General features: G+C 48.3%; 2 protein-coding genes across 2 annotated transcripts in view; one reads left to right on the top strand and one right to left on the bottom strand.

The window, feature by feature from the left end:
* The window catches only part of PANK4 (pantothenate kinase 4 (inactive)), a 15,798-nt gene extending 8,773 nt beyond the window's left edge, over nt 1-7,025 (top strand). Inside the window, exons 10-18 of the mRNA XM_031062508.1 lie at nt 669-781; nt 1,230-1,317; nt 2,478-2,629; nt 3,044-3,099; nt 3,586-3,635; nt 4,814-4,921; nt 5,067-5,167; nt 5,582-5,650; nt 6,514-7,025. Coding sequence (XP_030918368.1) covers nt 669-781; nt 1,230-1,317; nt 2,478-2,629; nt 3,044-3,099; nt 3,586-3,635; nt 4,814-4,921; nt 5,067-5,167; nt 5,582-5,650; nt 6,514-6,727 — 951 coding nt within the window. The 3' untranslated portion in view covers nt 6,728-7,025. The remainder of the gene's footprint in view (nt 1-668; nt 782-1,229; nt 1,318-2,477; nt 2,630-3,043; nt 3,100-3,585; nt 3,636-4,813; nt 4,922-5,066; nt 5,168-5,581; nt 5,651-6,513) is intronic.
* On the bottom strand, nt 6,960-17,007 carry LOC102037962 (probable glutamate receptor; the record flags this gene model as incomplete). Its single annotated transcript, XM_031062498.1, is given in 11 exon segments — nt 6,960-8,570; nt 9,513-9,540; nt 9,542-9,683; nt 10,093-10,318; nt 10,855-11,072; nt 11,550-11,647; nt 11,900-12,126; nt 13,365-13,544; nt 14,289-14,348; nt 15,321-15,352; nt 16,971-17,007. Coding segments are annotated over 11 exon segments (1,350 nt in total), but the record flags the coding sequence as incomplete, so codon positions are not given.
* Between the last annotated feature and the right edge of the window lie 3 nt (nt 17,008-17,010).

The raw sequence follows: 17,010 nt of genomic DNA, 5'->3' as shown, positions 1-17,010 counted from the left end.
CAGAGGCACCTGACATTGTCCCAGTCTCTTAAGGAAGGGCTTGGCCCCTTCAAAGGCAGAAATGTTCTTTTGTGATGCCTTTTCCTCAGCTCCTGAAAGGTGTTTTCAAAGCATTTCTCTCTTCAATGGCACTCAGACCTCTCTGTACAGAGCTTCAAGCAGGACAGTTACACAACCAAAGGCCACAGATCCTTGGGTTGTTCCTCCTCTGGGAGCAGTCCTGCTGCTTCACAGACACTTTTCCATGGGAAGGGCACAATTGAACCAGACACAAATTATTTCTCCTGCTCTGAAGCTGATTCAGGCAGTTCACTGGAGTAAACAAAAAGAGAACACAAGGGGTCGATGTGCACCATTAAATTTCTGCCTGTTCAGTGTCTGTGCGTTGTTACATTTTTTCCCTTCCCCTAAGTAGTTGGAACTTGTGCTTAATTTCTGACAGTACAGTCTGGAAAACAAACTTTAACTCTTTTGGGATGAAAAGAGCCATTAAATTGGTTGTTTACTGTTTGGAATGAAGGGAGGCTGGGAGGTGCTGTGTGGGAGGGAGCAGGCACAGAACAGGGAGGCAGATGGAGAGGTTATTGCTCAGACTGAACTTCACATCCATTACAAGGGGGAAGAGTTAATTTGGTAACTCCAAAAGTGTTGCCTCTTTCCTCTGCCAGGTGGCAAAGCGAGCTGCAGCCAGCCAGCCAGACTCTGTGGATGCACAGGAGAGAGCTGAGAAATTCCGCCAGAAATACTGGAATAAGCTCCAGACACTCAGGCAGCAGCCCTTGTAAGTTTTTATTTTCCCTTTTGCATCACTTGCTGCTTCATTTGAGCAGTGAAAGCCCCCCAAAAGCTAACCAGGTTGTGAAGCAGAGCAAACAAAGCCAAGTAGGCTGAAGGCTCAGATGTGCCAAACATCCTCTGTGCAGAGATTTTGGATTTCATATCTCAGAGTTGAGCAGAGGAAATCTATTTTGGCAGAAAAAAATGTTAAAATTTTGTATGTGGTTTTTAAAAATAGCAGCAAGTTAATTCTGAACATTCTCCCTCCCTGTATTTAAATAATCTTATTGTAGATTCAATTATCTTATTGTAAAGCCCCAGTTTAGCACCTGTGTCTTGCATCTTCAATGCTCATGTGAGGGGCTGTGATTTACAGTGGAAACAAAGGGGAAAAGAACTTTTTCTGTTTGAAGTAATTGATTTGTTTTTTCCCCCCTTCTCCCTTTTTAAAGTGCATATGGTACCTTAACAGTCAGAAGTCTCTTGGATACAAGGGAACACTGTTTGAACGAGTTCAGTTTTCCAGATCCCTATTCCAAGGTGAGTTCAAGACACTTTTTCAACACTCTGAAACTGCACAGGTGATGGAAGGCTCAGAGGGGAGAGATTGGGAACCAGTTCCTGCACTGGCTGGGAGGAGAAACAGCCCTGGGGAATGGGACATAAACCCCTTCACCTCAACAGGCTCCTATGAGGATAATGATAACCAAAAATATCACCAGCTCAGTGTCCTGACAGCCCTGAGCAGCCATCCTGGTGCTCCTGAGCTGTGTGTGGTGGCTGTCACCAGACACTGTCACCAGGCTGACACTGCTGATTCACTTCTCTGTGGCTGCTTTTGTCATTTGTGAGGTTCTCAGCACTGGGCTGGAGAGGACACAAAGCTGTTTTCTCTCTGTGTTTTGTTCTGTGACATGAAATGATTGGGGAAAGGACATTTGAGTCATTATTTCTCAAAAAACAACTTTCTGTGTGTCCATTCCTCACCACTGTTTGTGTGATATATAAATAACAGCAGTGCTAGTGGCTGATCCAAGACTCTTTTCCTGACTGGTGACATATTTCTGCAAAATACAGAGAAAGTTCTCCCTGGCTGCACTGTCAGGTGCTACCTTCACTCTGAGAAAGAACTAAAAAGGAAGTGGCTTTTGCTTATGTTTGCTTCTTGTAATTCAGACAAGTTTGCTGCCAAGACAAGATTTTAATCATTTTAAATTTTCTAAGAGAACTCACCCTCTAACACTGATCTCACTGGTGATAGAGAAAAAACCTCAGAGCTGCTGTGAATTTGGGATGATGCAAAAGAAAAAAATAAACACCCTTCAGATTTTCTGGGACTGCTGGTGGTGCTTTGCTGGGGTTGATGCATCATTTTACTGCCACAAGGTTTTTGTGTGTCCACTCCCATTCCCCACCTTGCCCAAGAGCCATTTCCCAATCTGCTCAAAATCTATTGCACCTCTAATTTGCTAAGAAAAGTAATTATTGGGCTATGGATCATATCCTGGCACTCATGACACTTTTTGTGAGAATCCAGGAAAGTTTTTTCCTTGGTCCTAAGCATGCTAAGAATAATTGGTTGGTCCATGAGAGGCCATGCACACAGAGGAGATGCTTAAAAGTGGCCTTGGGACTGAGACAACCAAAGCTGGGTAAGAAATGTTGGTTTGTAAATCCAGTGTTTCCTGTCTGTCTTACAGGTAAAACAGAAAGAAAATGGAATAGCCTTAAAGTGTTTCCAGAGTGTGATCGAGTCCCTGGACTCCCTGGGCTGGGAGGAGAGGCAGTTTGCACTGGTGAAAGGACTTCTGGCAGGGAATGTCTTTGACTGGGGAGCAAAGGCAGTCTCAGAGTAGGTGTTACATCCTTTAACAGCACCCCTTAAGCTACAGAATGTAAAAAATTCCTCAGTTCCTCAAAAGTTTCTCAATCTCCCCATCACCACTGTTACAGCCTGCAGCTGGTTTAAGTCATGACATTTCATGGTGGTTTGCAGACCCAAAAATGTCTTTTTTGCCTCTACCTGCAAACATCTGTACATTGCTGAGGCTGTTTTCTTTTAGGATCAGAACTCTGATTGAATGTCCTGATGAGCCTTTTGTTTTTAACATGATCAAAAAATACATTTCCCAGTCCTGGGACCCACAGACACCCCCAGTACAAGCAGTGCAGTAAAATTGCTGGGCCCCAGCTAAAGAAATGTTTGAATTCCACTGGTGTGAGGTGGAGGTGTTGAACTGTGCCCTTTGTCTCTCTCCTGTCCCAGTGTTCTGGAGTCTGAGCCACAGTTTGGGTTTGAAGAAGCCAAGTCAAAGCTCCAAGGTAAGAGGAGATCCCTGCTGGTGGTTGGATGTTAATGAGGGGATGGAGTGGGGATGTTTGTGGGGTTCTGATACCCAGGTGACAAAACAAATCATTAGGGCTTGCTAGGGTTATATAAATGCAGAGTTTTAATGCTCCAAAGGAATTAAACCTGCACACTCTCTCTTCAAACACAGAGGTGGTCACTCACTGTTGTGTCCCTGCCAGGGAACAGTGTCCTGGGGGTTTCACACCCAGCTCCAGCACTCACACAGAGCTTTAGTGTGAAAATCCCACTTCAGGCCTCCTGTCATGGAGCCATTCCCATATCAGAGCTCAGGAACTCTGCCAGCCTACACATTTAACATTGGAAACCTGAGCTCAAATGTTTCAGTGCTTCAGTGAGTGCGGCATGAACCTCCTGCTTGTACCATGTGCAGAATGACTGCTGATAAGAGTGAGTGGCTGCTGATAAGAAATGCTGACACTGCTCTGTCTGTGCCACAGAACGTCCCTGGTTGGAAGATTCCTACAGCCAGTGGCTGGAGCGACTGAAGGTACGACCCTGGGGGGCCCTAAACCCACTAATTAACCACCTTAATCATCAAACCACCTTGGTAATCGTGGGGTTTGAGCAGAGCTCTGTTCAGACAGCCCAAAACAAACCCCAGTAATTCACCATAAAGAAAGGAGTAAAGGAATTAGTTAAAATGTGGTTACTTCCCAAGCTGCTTCCCTGAATTCCCACTGGAGCCCAGCTGCTCCAGAGCCTCCCCTCCTTAGCAGGGCTCTTATTTCCATACACCCAGACCCCTGAATTTAAAACCCTGGGGCCAAGTGTAGTGTTTGAGTTGTTCCTCCCCCTGAGTAGCCAAGCTAAACCTGGCATTAATGTAGGAGCTTGCTGGAAGTAATGAACTTACCAATTAGGAAAGGTTTTTTTTCTTTTTTCCCCGTGTGATCTCTTTTACCATTTAATTAAGATTAATTAAAAAGCTTTTGTGTCTTTGTGTAAATCTCTCCGTTGAAAATGGCAGCTTAAAGGTTGGGGATGAGCAGACTATAGCAAATCATTACATGCTCCATCTTAAAGCACCAGCTAATCTTGTGTAACAGGGATAATTAGGGAACTACAGGCACTATCCTGTCAGTTTTAATTAGGAATTCAGCATTTTTCAGTTCTTCTCTTGGTATGAACTGGAGTGAACTAAGTTTCATAACACCAGGTTGAGAACAAATGAAGAGGTTAATGGAGAATAGGCACTATCTTTTCATTTTAGGATGTCACTGCCCCCACAGTCCATGCTGCCCTTTCCTGGCAGAAGGGAATGCTGTTCAGCCAGCACCAGGCTGGCTTAAAACACCCTCCAAGGTAGGTCCAGCTGGCACCCAGCGCGTTCAGGATCAAAGCCTGACTCTGGAGTTAGGCCTGGCTTAAGTTGGCAGGTGGAGGTTTTACTGCTGGAGTTTGAGGGCACTGTCTCAAACACAGCACAGGAACTTGAGGGGTGTTTTAAAACAGGAACTGTTTTAAACCCCTGTACAAAGACACCATCAGGGAGCCCCATTCCTCCTGTTTGTCACTGGTGTGTGCTGGGGGTTTGCTGCAATCCAGACCCCAAGGCTCAGGTGTTTGAGGCTGTAAAATGTGGGGCTTTGGAGGAGTAGCTGTGAATAACAAACTGCCCTGAGGTGAGTGGTGCTCCATCCTGAATGCATTGGTTTTCTCTTGCAGGAGGGTCCCCCTCATAAATGTGCCTTAATTTTCGCAGATAACAGTGGGATAGACATAATTTTAGGAGTCTTTCCTTTTGTCCGAGAGCTCCTTTCTAGAGGGACAGAGGTGAGTGCTTCTCCTTGCCAATTCCTCTGGAGTTTTGGTAACTGCTGGAAGGTGTCACTGCCCACCAGCAGGACACTCCTTTGCCAAACTGGGAATGATCCAAGCACCTGGAATGCCAGAGCCTGACTGTGTGACCTCCCCCCAGGTGATTTTGGCCTGTAACTCTGGCCCTGCCCTCAACGACGTCACCTACAGCGAGTCCCTGATCGTGACCGAGCGCATCGCGGCCATGGACCCCGTGATCCAGTAAGCAGCACCCTGGCACCCCTCCCTGGGCACAGCCTGGCTTTGCATCTCTCTGTTCATCTGTAACTGCAGCCTCAGCCCAAGGCAGAGCATTTGCTTTCGTTAAAGTGAAAAATTTAGAAATTGGGTCTTTCTGGCACGCCTGTAGTTCTGTTTCTTGTTGTGTCTTCCCCTGACAAGCACTCCAGCTGCTCTACCAGGAGTTTTCTGTGTTAATAGAGGCAAATCCATGTATGTCACACACAGTGTCCCCAGGAGAGGATGCTCAAGGAAACATTGTGTTTCCTGGTGAAGTCCCTGCAGCAAAGGAAGCCTTTGCAAAAGAGGCTTTGATATTCCTGCTTCTCTGGCTTATTCCCAGATGTGCAAGGCCCTGCTGAAGCAGCTGTTTAATATTTTTGTCTTTTTAAACAGCTCTGCACTGAGGGATGAGAAGCTGCTGTTGGTTCAGACAGGCTCCAGTTCTCCGTGCCTGGATCTGAGGTAGGTGGGCAAAGTGCCACTGTGTGGTTTGTGTCCTCAGCTGCAGGATGGTCAGAGGTTTGGCTGTGGAGCACCCCAGGCACCCTTCCCACTGGGAATCACTTCTGCACACCCATCAGGAGGTGCTTAGTGTGGATTTACAGAGCTGTGACACTGCTCAGGCATTACAGCTGTTTGCCTTTGGTGTGCTGTCTTTGTTCAGAACATGGCTGGGTCAGGAGCCATGGTTATGTTTGATGTCAGATACTGTAGGTGGCCAAGACCCCCTAGGCCAGAAGCACCATTTCACCTTGTTTAACCTATTCTGATCAGTTCCTCTACTGGAGACAGAACTTACCTGTGTCAAAATCCCAACTTGGCTGCATTTAAAAAACATTTCAGTCAATCTCCTTGGCTTTCAGGTGCCGCTCTTTGTGGGCACCAGTAACTCCATGCAGAATCCCAGTGGGCAGCTCGGGGCAGCTCTGGGGTGTGGCTACAGGTGGAGCCAAAGTGTGGCTGTGGTGGTGGCTGCAGCTGGAGCTAAGGTGTGGCTGTGGTGGTGGCTGAGAGGTGGCCAGGTGTGGCTGTAGTGTGGCTATGGTGTGGTTGCAGTGAGGCGGCAGATGGAGCTGAGGTGTGGCTGCAGGCGTGGCCGAGGTGCGACCAAAGTGTGGCTGCAGTGGTGGCCGTGGTGGGGCTGTGGTGGTGGCTGAGAGGTGGCCAGGTGTGGCTGTAGTGTGGCTATGGTGTGGTTGCAGTGAGGCGGCAGATGGAGCTGAGGTGTGGCTGCAGGCGTGGCCGAGGTGCGACCAAAGTGTGGCTGCAGTGGTGGCCGTGGTGGGGCGGTGGGGTGGCCTCAGTGCATCTGCTCTGTGTTGCAGCCGCCTGGACCAGGGCCTGGCCGTGCTGGTGCGGGAGCGGCAGACAGACCTGGTGGTCATCGAGGGCATGGGCAGGGCCATCCACACCAACTACTATGCCGTGCTCAGGTGTGAGAGCCTCAAGCTGGCCGTCATCAAGAACTCGTGGCTCGCCGACCGCCTCGGGGGCAAAATCTTCAGCGTCATCTTCAAGTACGAAGTGCCCTGTAAATGATGGAGCTGGCACGGCCCATGGACTTGCACTAGTTTTACTTTAACTGTAAAGAATGTATTTTTATTACAACAGGGACAAGAGTTCACAGGAAATTCCGTATTTATATTGTGCTTTTGTGACTTAAAAAGCGACACTATGATTCCCTCTATAGTCTACACACTCAAATATATATATGTATATCACTCATTGTTTATTTTGGTAAGTGTTTATTTTAATGCTGCAGTATTTGTGATGAAAAGACTTTATTTTTTTGTTCTGTGAGACATTCATATAGAAATATATTTAAATGTCAATGAAACCTTTTTTTATACATCTCTGCCTACTCTGCCAGCAGCGACACAGCATCTACCAAATAGTTTTTAACTGCTAAGTGAACCTGTTGTTGCATTTTCTGATGTTGCATTTTCAGCTTTTAGACTTACCTAAATCTCTCCTGCTCTGTGCAGCTCAGCTGATGGAAGGGCTGATCCACCTTCTCACCTCACAAACCTTGCTCAGGCTGTGACTGAGCCAGGGCTGTTGCAGTCTGAGTTAAGGACCAGCCCTGGCTTCCCAACACCTGGCATTCCTAACCCTTTATTTGTTCCCATTAGCAGGAGGGATGAGGGAGGGAGTCCTGCAGCTGCACTGAATTCCCTCCCAGGGAATGTGCAGTGCTGGATTCAGGATCACCCATAACTTCCCAGCCTGAGCCCCCTTGTTTTCTGTTCCCTTCAGTTCTCCCTGCTGGGACTGACAAGGATTGGTGGTGCAATTACAGCCATTCCCAAGGAACCCAATTTGTTTTTTCCCTCCTTCAGCTGTGCAGTTCATAAATGGAGTGATTTCACCACCAATTTGCCCTAACACTTAAATGCCTCAGTCATCCCAGCTCTGAAAGGGAAAACAGCTTAATGAGGAAGGTGTTTAACATGCAGCTGAGAAAACTGTTCCCCTGAACTCCAGGAGAGTGATGCAAAACACCCTCACATCTCCCCTTGCAGGGGAGCTGGGGCTCTGCTGTGTTTGACTCATCCCCACACTCCTTCCCTACTCTGGAACTGATGGATTTCCACTGTCAATCCTCAATTCCTGGGTAACAAGAACAAAACATTCTCTGTCACCTCACAGTGGCCCTTATCCTGTGCTGGGAAGGGACAGAGGACAAGCCCTGCCTGGCATTTCTTAGCTCAGGTGCTTCCTTGGTGGCAGGAGGTCCCTCTCTGGGGTTTGGGGTGCAGGCAGGGCCTGTTTGGGGTTACACAGCAGCACTGTCAGTTCTGATCCAGGAATTGCCTTCCAGGGACCAGCCCCTCCTGCTCAGGCAGGGCAGGGTGAGGCTGTTTAGAGCTGCAATGCTTAAGCTGCTGTTCCTGATTATGAGACAGACAAGAGCTTTAATGTTCCACAACTGTTCCTCACACAGGAATTAGTAACAGAGGCTTCACATTAACCTGTCCCCAGTCACTTCCTCCTCCAGCCCTTCATGGACTTACAGGGTGAACTTCAAACCTAAACATGGATCCACCATCCTGGCCAGCTCTGCTCCAGTTTATCCATTTGTCACAGCTCCACTCAACCTCTTACCAATTTAAATTCTTCCAAGCCACTTAATTTCCTGTGTCTGCAGCTCCCCCATCACTCCAGAAGTGCTGTGTGTGTCTGTAATTAGCAAACTAACACTCTAGACTAGCAGAAAAACATCTTCCTACACTGATACAGCTCCTAGGACGTGGCACAACCCTAACACAGCAAAAACTCCTCAAGCATTTGCCTTCCCTGACGTCTCCGGGCTTTGTCTGGCAGCTCCTTTTATGCGTAGACGAGTGCAGATTTCTTCTGTGAAAACAGAGCAACAAGATTTCTGAAAGAGAAATGGGAGAGAAGGCTGTGGGTGGGTTGTTCTGTGGATCCATCCTTTCCATGTGCACACTGGGAGGGCTGGAGAGCAGGAGCACCAAGGGGCGCTGGTGCAGTTTCACTGTGTGTGTGTTTCCCTTGTCTAATGACTAAAGAACAGCCACCACTGGGAATTAACTCATTAAGGATCATTTACTGTCCTCTCTAACACCCAGGGCAGTGGAATGCAGTTTGGCTGACTTGGGAGTTCAGGGAATGCTACATAATTGGTTTTTTGGGTTTTTGGTTTTTTTGTTGGGTTTTTTTTTTTTTGTTTGTTTGTTTTTTTTTTTTTTGTTTTTGTTTTTTTTTTGTTGGGGAAAGGGGTGCTAGGGGTTTATTTTCTTTCTGTATATTATATTTATGCTGTTCAGGCTACAAACCCATCCCACAGTCCAATTTTGGCACTAACTGCACAGCCTTCCCTCCCCCCTGCCCTACTGCACAGCTTTCCTTAGAAAACCAAGGTCAGGGTGGAAATGCTGGTGCAAGAGGGATGTGGGGAGGCAGGACAGGAGCAGGGGCCACCTTGGTGGAAGGGGGGACACAGGGGACAGGACAGGATTAAATGCAGCAGTCAGGGCCCACCTTGGGGGAAGAAAGGACACAGGGGGACAGGACAGGACATGAGCAGGAGCCAGGACTCACTTTGGTGGAAGGAGGGATAAAGGAACACAAGACAAGGTTCAGGGCCCACCTTGATGGACGAGGGGACACAGGGATGGCAGAACAAGGTGCAAGGCCCACCTTGGAGAAAGCAGGGACACAGGGATGGCAGGATGGGGCTCGGAGCAGGAGCCAGGGCCCACCTTGGTGGAAGGAGGGGTAGAGGAACACAGGACAAGGCGCAGGGCCCACCTTGGTGGAAGGAGGGGTAGAGGAACACAGGACAAGGCGCAGGGCCCACCTTGGCGTGCGCGGCCGCGCGGCGGCCGGGCCGGCGGCTCCGGGGGCCCCCAGCGCTCCCGGCTCTGGCGCAGGCAGCAGCTCTCCCACCATTTGTTCCTCAGGTAGTCCAGGTCGCCCGACTCGCGCAGCTTGAGCACGGCGATGGACAGGGGCTTGGTCCAGGGGGATGCTTGGGGAGAAAGGAGAGAGAGGAGGATGGCAGAGCTCCCAGCCATGGCTTAGTTAAACATTGCTAAAGGGGTCAGAGGTATCACTGAACACAGCCCTGCCTGCCAAAGGCTTTTCCTGGCTAACAACAATCCTGTCCTGGCCACAGATCCTGCCCTATCCACCTGTGGGATGGGGCAGAGCAAAGGTGCTTTGGGAAGAACATGAGCAGACTGCCCCCTGCCCTGCATTCCTGGGGCCAAGGCCACCAGGAGATGGAATATTTGTGGATTAGAGTCCAAAGTGAGAGGCAGCATTAATTCCCCACAGAGCAGTGACCCCGCCACGCAGCGTTCTCAGTCTGGTCACCCTGACAGCAGTGCTGGCTCTGGCCCGTTGGTATCCCAGGGAGCAGAGGGAACAGGACTCACCCTGGGTGGTGGCAATGCCAAAGCCACGGGCCCCGATGACCTCGGGGGCCCTGATGAGGTTGCAGTGGCGCGCGGCCGCCAGGTCCTGCGAGATGGACTCGCCGATGAAGGCGTAGTTGGAGTCCATCACGCGCTGCACGGCCTCCTGGTAGGTCTTGACCAGCACGTGCTCCCTCCTCTTCTCCATGTACTCGTAGATCATCTGGTGGATGGGGTTCTTGGAGTTCTGCAGCCCAGAAATCCAAGGGTCAAACTCAAACGTCAAACGCAAGTGTCAAAAAATCCAAGGGTCAAACGCAAGGGTGACATAACCACCAAAAAAAGAAAAATCTGCTTGTATGTGCAAGGGTTGTAAAACAGTTTGCAGAAGAAGAGCATTTAAACCATTTGTGAACCCTTGCAAGCACAGATTGTCCCCAACACTGGAGACAAACATCACACAGGGGTACAAGTGTCACAGATGGCACCTGCTGCTCCTGAGGTACACAAGGGCAGCCCCTGAGGGGTGGAGAGATTTTGAAAGGAGAATTCAGAATAAAAATAAGAATTCTGTGCCTGCTTTCCTGTGGAAGAGGTGGAGGAAGGGCTGAACAGAACAATAATCAATAATAATAAACAAAATTATTTGAAGTATTCCAGGAAACCTGAGGGAGTCAGCAGTGACGAGGGTGCTGTAGGGGTTAGAAGGCCTGAGCTGTGAGACAGCCCCAGCTCAGCAGTCCCACAGCCCCTGTGTGTGGGCACAGTGAGATTTCTCTGCACCTTGAAGTAGTAGAAGGTCGAGGAGCCCTCCAGGGTCCCAAACTCCAGGTTCCTCTGCTTGACCAGGTCCTCGAAGGTCTGGATGGGGAGCTGCTCGCTGCCGGAGCTCAGCAGGGCCGTGAAGTTGGCGATGTAGGCGGCCAGCAGGGCCAGGGTGAAGAGCCACCAGACCACAGCAATGACCCTCACCGACAGGGCCTGGGGCCTGGGGGTGGCACCTGCACCAGAGGCAGCAAAAAAATCACATCAATCACACAGGAGGGGATGTGGGGCCAGAGACACACCAAGAACTGCAGATCCACTGGCCTGAGTTACAGAGTTCCCTTTAAATAAAGGCAAATTGCAGATCCTGCCCTGCAGCTACATAGAGCCTGAGCCTGGAGGGTCCCTCTGTGCTGCTCTGGGCAGCACCAAGGCTGCAGGGCAGGGCTGGAGCAGCAGCAGTGGCACAAAGCTGCACAAAAAATCTCTGTACCAAGCAGCCCTGCCGTGCTCAGCTGGACATTGCCCCAAGCAGCAGTTGCCCAGAGCAGAAAATGTTCCCCAGCCAGAATCGATCACCTGTACAAGCCCAGCAGGTCTGGACTCACACCTTCCCAACCTGGTTTAGTGCTCCACGTGTCCCTGCTAGGACACCTTTTCACCTCAGTGTCACAGAAGGAACTGGGTGCACCATCAGCATCCTCCCAGCTCACCCTGCAGGGCCAGTGCTCCTGCTCCAAACCAGAGGCTGTTCAGGAAGGTGAAGTGGTTCTCTTCATTCTTGGGCTCGTTCCATTCACAGGGGCTCAGTCTGTGGGAAGATGACAGGGTAAAACCAGACATTCAGAGGGAAAAAAAGAAAAATAATCCCCACCAAGAGATCTGGTGTTCCTCAGGGGGAGATCCCACTCATAATGCTGGGTTAATCTGACAGGGTTTAAGCTTGCTTAGCCCTTGTACTAGAGCTGTACAGGAGGTTCCTCCGAGCAAAAGGCTCCCTGGGATTTTCTGGGTGAGAAAGGCACTGACTTGAACACAATCTGTGAAAGAAATGCATTTGTACCTGGCAACAAGGAAGAGGCAGAAGCAGGTGAGCAGGTAAGCAAATAAAAGAGCTGTCCAGGTCTCCTTGCTGAAAGGGGACAGGAAGTGGAAGAAGGACATGTCCTGGGAGGCCGTGTCCTTGCGGAGCAGGATCCCAATCCCGGTCTGCAGGAAGGGGGTGGTGAAGGACACCACCTCCTCCCTGGCTGAAGTGACAGTCAGTGGAGCCACTGCAATATCAGCTTCCTGCCAAGGAGATAAAAAACAGTCAGCCACCAGCCCAGGGAACATTTCTGTCCCTCAAATATTTCTGTCCCTCAAGCAGGTGCTCCCCTGGCTGAGCAGGCAGGTGCTCCATTATTACAGAGCTCCATTACCGAGCTTAGAACTTCCTAATATTTTACTAGATATACTTTTTGTATCTTAGAGTTATTTTAGATAAGCATTAATACACAAACCATTATTCTATTTGCCCTTACTTTTCTACTTATAATTTTTTTCTGACAAATCTTACAGTTACAGCTTAGCTCTAATCATAGTTCTACTGCCTCTAAAGCCTGCCTTTTGCAGCTTTCCCAAAACCCTCTAATTTTAAAGATTCCCACAGAAATGGCATCACATCTCCAGGTCAACAGCCTTGGGACGTGACCCCCAAGGAACAGGATAGGTTTTCCATGAATATGTATTTGTATTTTTGGGTATTCAATACTCTTATATACTTAAAGATACTCTTATATACTTGTAGATAAAAGGACTCTGTAATCACCTGTGAATTGCAGTGTGTATTTGGGAGTTATCCCACAATAAACACTCACTTTCTGACTTTAAACTCTTAGAGAGTTTTTGGATATCGGTACCAGATCAACATCCACATTGGGAATGGGATGTACCAAAGTTATGAATATGTATTTGTATTTTAGGTATTCAATACTCTCATATACTTGTAGATAAAAGGACTCTGTAATCACCTGTGAATTGCAGTGTGTATTTGGGAGTTATCCCACACTGAACACACACTTTCTGACTTTAAACTGTTAGAGAGTTTTTGTCTGTCACAGTTGGATATCGGTACTAGATCAACACCCATATTTTTAATAAATCATAGTTGGATATCGGTTCTAGATCAATATCCATATTGGGAATGGGATGTACCAAAGTTATGAGTATGCATTTGTATTTTGGGTACTCAATACCTGTATAGATAAAAGGACTCTGTGATCACCTTAAATTGAGGTGTATATTTGGAAGTTATCCCACAATAAACACACACTTTCTGACTTTAAACTCTTAGAGAGTTTTTGTCTGTCATAGTTGGATATTGATACTAGATCAACATCCATCTTTTTAATAAACCATAGTTGGATATTGATACTAGATCGACACCCATATTTTTAATAAATCATAGCTGGCCATGGGTACTAGATCGACACCCACACTGTGAATAGCCCATCCCTGCAGGAGGCTGGGAGCAGGCTGGGCCTCACCATCCAGAGGATCTCGCCGATCATGCCGCTCCAGTTGCCTCCGGCCGCCACAGCCCCGTACTGGCCGTCGCCCACCACCCTGACGCGGTACTGGAAGCGCAGCATCCCCGCCAGCGCTGCCAGCAGCTCCATGCAGTACCCCTCCAGCTCTGCTCCCCTCACCATCACGTAGGGATCCTCCTGGGAGGGATGGACACACAGACAGATCAGCCCAGGGGGGTTAAACCCGGCCTTGGTAAACCCACCCTGTCATTCCTCTCCACTTTTTTTTATTTTTAATTTTTTTCCCCTTTTTTTCCTTTTTATTTTATTTTATTGATATCAACATTTTCCAAGTTTTCCCCCCCCCACCAAAATTCTCAAATTCCTAAAGTTTCACGTAATTCCAGGAGGATATTTTTGGATTTTGGGGATTTTTGACCTGCAAAATTCATGGAAATTCCCAGGGTTGCCTTGAACCAGGGGGTTCTCATCACAGCCCCACCCCTCCCCCCCAAAAAAAATCCAGAATTCCTGAAATTCCCGGAATTCCCAAAAATTCCTGACACCCCCCCTTTTACTTTTTTTTTTTACTTTTTAAAAAAATTATTTTATTGATAACATTTTCCACGATTTTTCCCTCACAGAATTCTCAAATTCCTGAAGTTTCCCAGAATTCCGGCAGAGCTGGGGAAGGATTTTCTGAGGTTTTGGGGATTTTTAGGATGTGAAATCCAGGGAAATTCCCAGGGCGGCCTCGAACCGGGGGGGTTCAGTTCTCATCACAGCCCCCCCCCTCCAAAAATTCCACAATTCCCAAAATTCCTAGAATTCTCAAATATTCCCAACCACCCCTTTAGTGAAACTGGGCTCCTGCCACGGTTTTGGTTGGGAAAAGGGGAATTAGCCCAAAAAAAGCTGTTCCCTGCTCTGTCAGGGCCTTACCAGGATGGTTGTGACAGTCAGGGTTGGAAGTCCCTCTCCTGCTCCCCGTGGGTCTGTGCCCTGCAAAGCAGAAATTGAGGACCTGTTGGGTTACAAAGTTTTTCATTGTTATTTTGGGGTGACCTGGGAGGTGCAGGGGGGTTAAACCAGCCCTAAACCTGCAGTGGCTGCTGCTGTCTCCTGACTAATTAACAAATCACAGCGTTTCCCTTCATTGCCTGCTGCAAACAAAAATCGCTGCGAATGTTGCTGCACATCTTCAGATGGTGTGTGCGCAGCCTCCCCAAGAGAGCAATGCCTGCTGCAGACAAAAGAATTAGCAGCCAATTAAGTTCTCATTAGAGAGCAATTCCAGGAGACACAGAACAGTTGGAAACCTGAGAGGAGGGGGAGAGGAAAAGTGGATTCATTTGTGTGAGTTAAAGATACATCTTCCATTTTTACAGTCTCCCACTCGAGAGGATTCCTCATCAAAGCCTCTTCAGGGCAACTGTAGCTTTTTCTAGTGAAGTGTCAAATTCTGTGACGTTTGTTGGTCCTAAATGTGTCTGCTTATTGGAAATTACAGGGTGGTTTTTCTAGACAGAGAGAGGGGATGTGTATATGTGTGTGTGAATATATAAATATATAAATGCAGTACAAAAAGTGCAAAAGAAACCTCAGTTCCTCCAAAGGATCCTGTTTTAATCCTCTCTGTGCAATGGAAGGGTTTGAGGGATGAGCTTTGAGTGGAAAGCTGTGATCACAAGCTCCCCAACTCTACCAGCCATGAAGACAAGGGCTGCTGGCAGGTTCTTCCCTGGGGCACAACTGAATTTTGAGCTCTGTACAAAAAATTCAGTCAAAAAACACCCCACAGAAACAAAGGAAAACAGCACAGAGACACAGCCAGCCATGAACGCTGCACTTAGAATAATAACACTTCAAAGATGAAAATATTTTACATTCTGATCACTATTTCTGAATTAAATATGTAAAATCATCTGCCCCACGCCTTCGTTAGTGGCTCTGCACTAATGAACTCGGACGTACCTTACTCATAGCATCATCGTTCCTCCCAGCTCCTGGAAAAATACAACAAAATCAGATTTGTGTGGGGCTTGTATTCACAGCTCCTCATTTCACAGCGCACTGAAATAATCAGAACAATCACCCCCAACTCCCAAACTCCCTTTGTTTCCTCCCCCAGGGCACAAAAGAAGGCAGAGACAGCAGAGAGGGGCTGCAGGAGGTTCTGATGTCACTTAATGGTGTCATTGATGTCCCTCACCCTCCGAGGGACTCCTGCACAGCCAGTCCATCCCTGAGGAGGGGCAGCACCAGCTCCTCTTCCTCACACAGCCCAGACCTTCCCCCTTTCCTGCCAAGCCCCATCTTCCCCTGAGGAGAAGCCAAAAGTTCCTCACCACCCACTTGCCAGACACTGATTTTTTCTTACCCTTCCTTTCCCCTACTGCTGGCAGGTTCTGCATCTGAGATGCAGAATTAAAACCACAATTTTGTCAATATGTTGCTCATTAATTGCCCAGGGTAATTTTTCTAGAATCTGCTTAGCATTGCTCCTTGGACTCAGAGAATTCACAGCACAAAAGCCAAAAATCCCTCAAGATAAACTAAAAAATGCAGGATGTTTTCACTCTCTCAAGCAAAAGCTGTGAGTTTTTCTCTAAATATAACAGCATATTCATTCATTATGTATTTATTCTTCCTTCTTTGGTGTTGCATTTTCTGGCCTTGTGCTGAACTCCACATTATTGTAAAACAAAACCTGTTTTTTCCCTCTCCACTACAGTTCTCCATGGGGGCTGGAAATCTCCACAAAGGAGTTCTCTTGTCTCCCTTTAGAAACCCTTTAAAGCCAGCAGCAGCTTTTGGAGGCCCCGTGGGGTTCCTTGGAAGGCAGCAGAGCCTTCTGAGGGCTCCAGCTCCCAGCTCAAAGCCCCTTTGTGAGCCCTCCTGAAAGGCCCAGGGGCGATGGGGCTGCAGCACCAACCCCAGGTCATGGCAGTGACCCTGCCCAGCATCGAGGATTCTGCTGGGAATCCTCCTGGAAATCCTCCTGGAACCCTCCTGGGAGGCTGCAGCAGCACAGGACAAGGGAAAGGTTCATCCCTCCCTTCCCCATGGGTTGGTGGTTGCAGGAGGAGACTGTGGCTGTAAAAAAATCAGATTTTTCTTTGCTCCTGCTACCCTGGGCTTGCCCAGCCTTCCAAGGGAGGCTCCTGCTGGATTCCTGGGGAAAAGGCTCCTGGCACTGCTCAGGACTGGCCACCTCTTCTCAGTTTTCTCCTCTATCCTCAACACACCTTGCTGCAGCTCAAGGGACCATAAACTCACAGAAGTGCAGCTTTAACCACAATAAATATACCTAAATCCACCCTTTTTTTATTTGCTTTTTTCATCTTCCCTCATCTCTGTCATCTGGTTATCAACTGTAGCAGCAAAGACACTTGGGGACATCAAAGACACTTGGGGACATCAAAGACACTTGGTGGCACTCACAAAGTCCCAGCCACCAGGTGAGCCCTGGGGAATTTCTTAATAACCCATTTAAAAAGCAAATTCTGAGATTAGGACAAAATCCTGCAAGCACTGACAGGTAAAAACTGAAGGAATGAATGATTTAAAGAAGAATAAAACCAGGTTTGGGTGCAGGCAACACTTCTGGATCCTTTTCCTCACCTGCCTGGCTTGATTCCCTCAGGAGCAGCAGGGCTGTGAG

Source organism: Geospiza fortis, unplaced genomic scaffold, assembly GCF_000277835.1.
Source record: "Geospiza fortis unplaced genomic scaffold, GeoFor_1.0 scaffold37, whole genome shotgun sequence".
NCBI classification, from domain to species: Eukaryota; Metazoa; Chordata; class Aves; order Passeriformes; family Thraupidae; genus Geospiza; species Geospiza fortis.
This window is presented reverse-complemented; position numbering and strand designations above follow the sequence as displayed.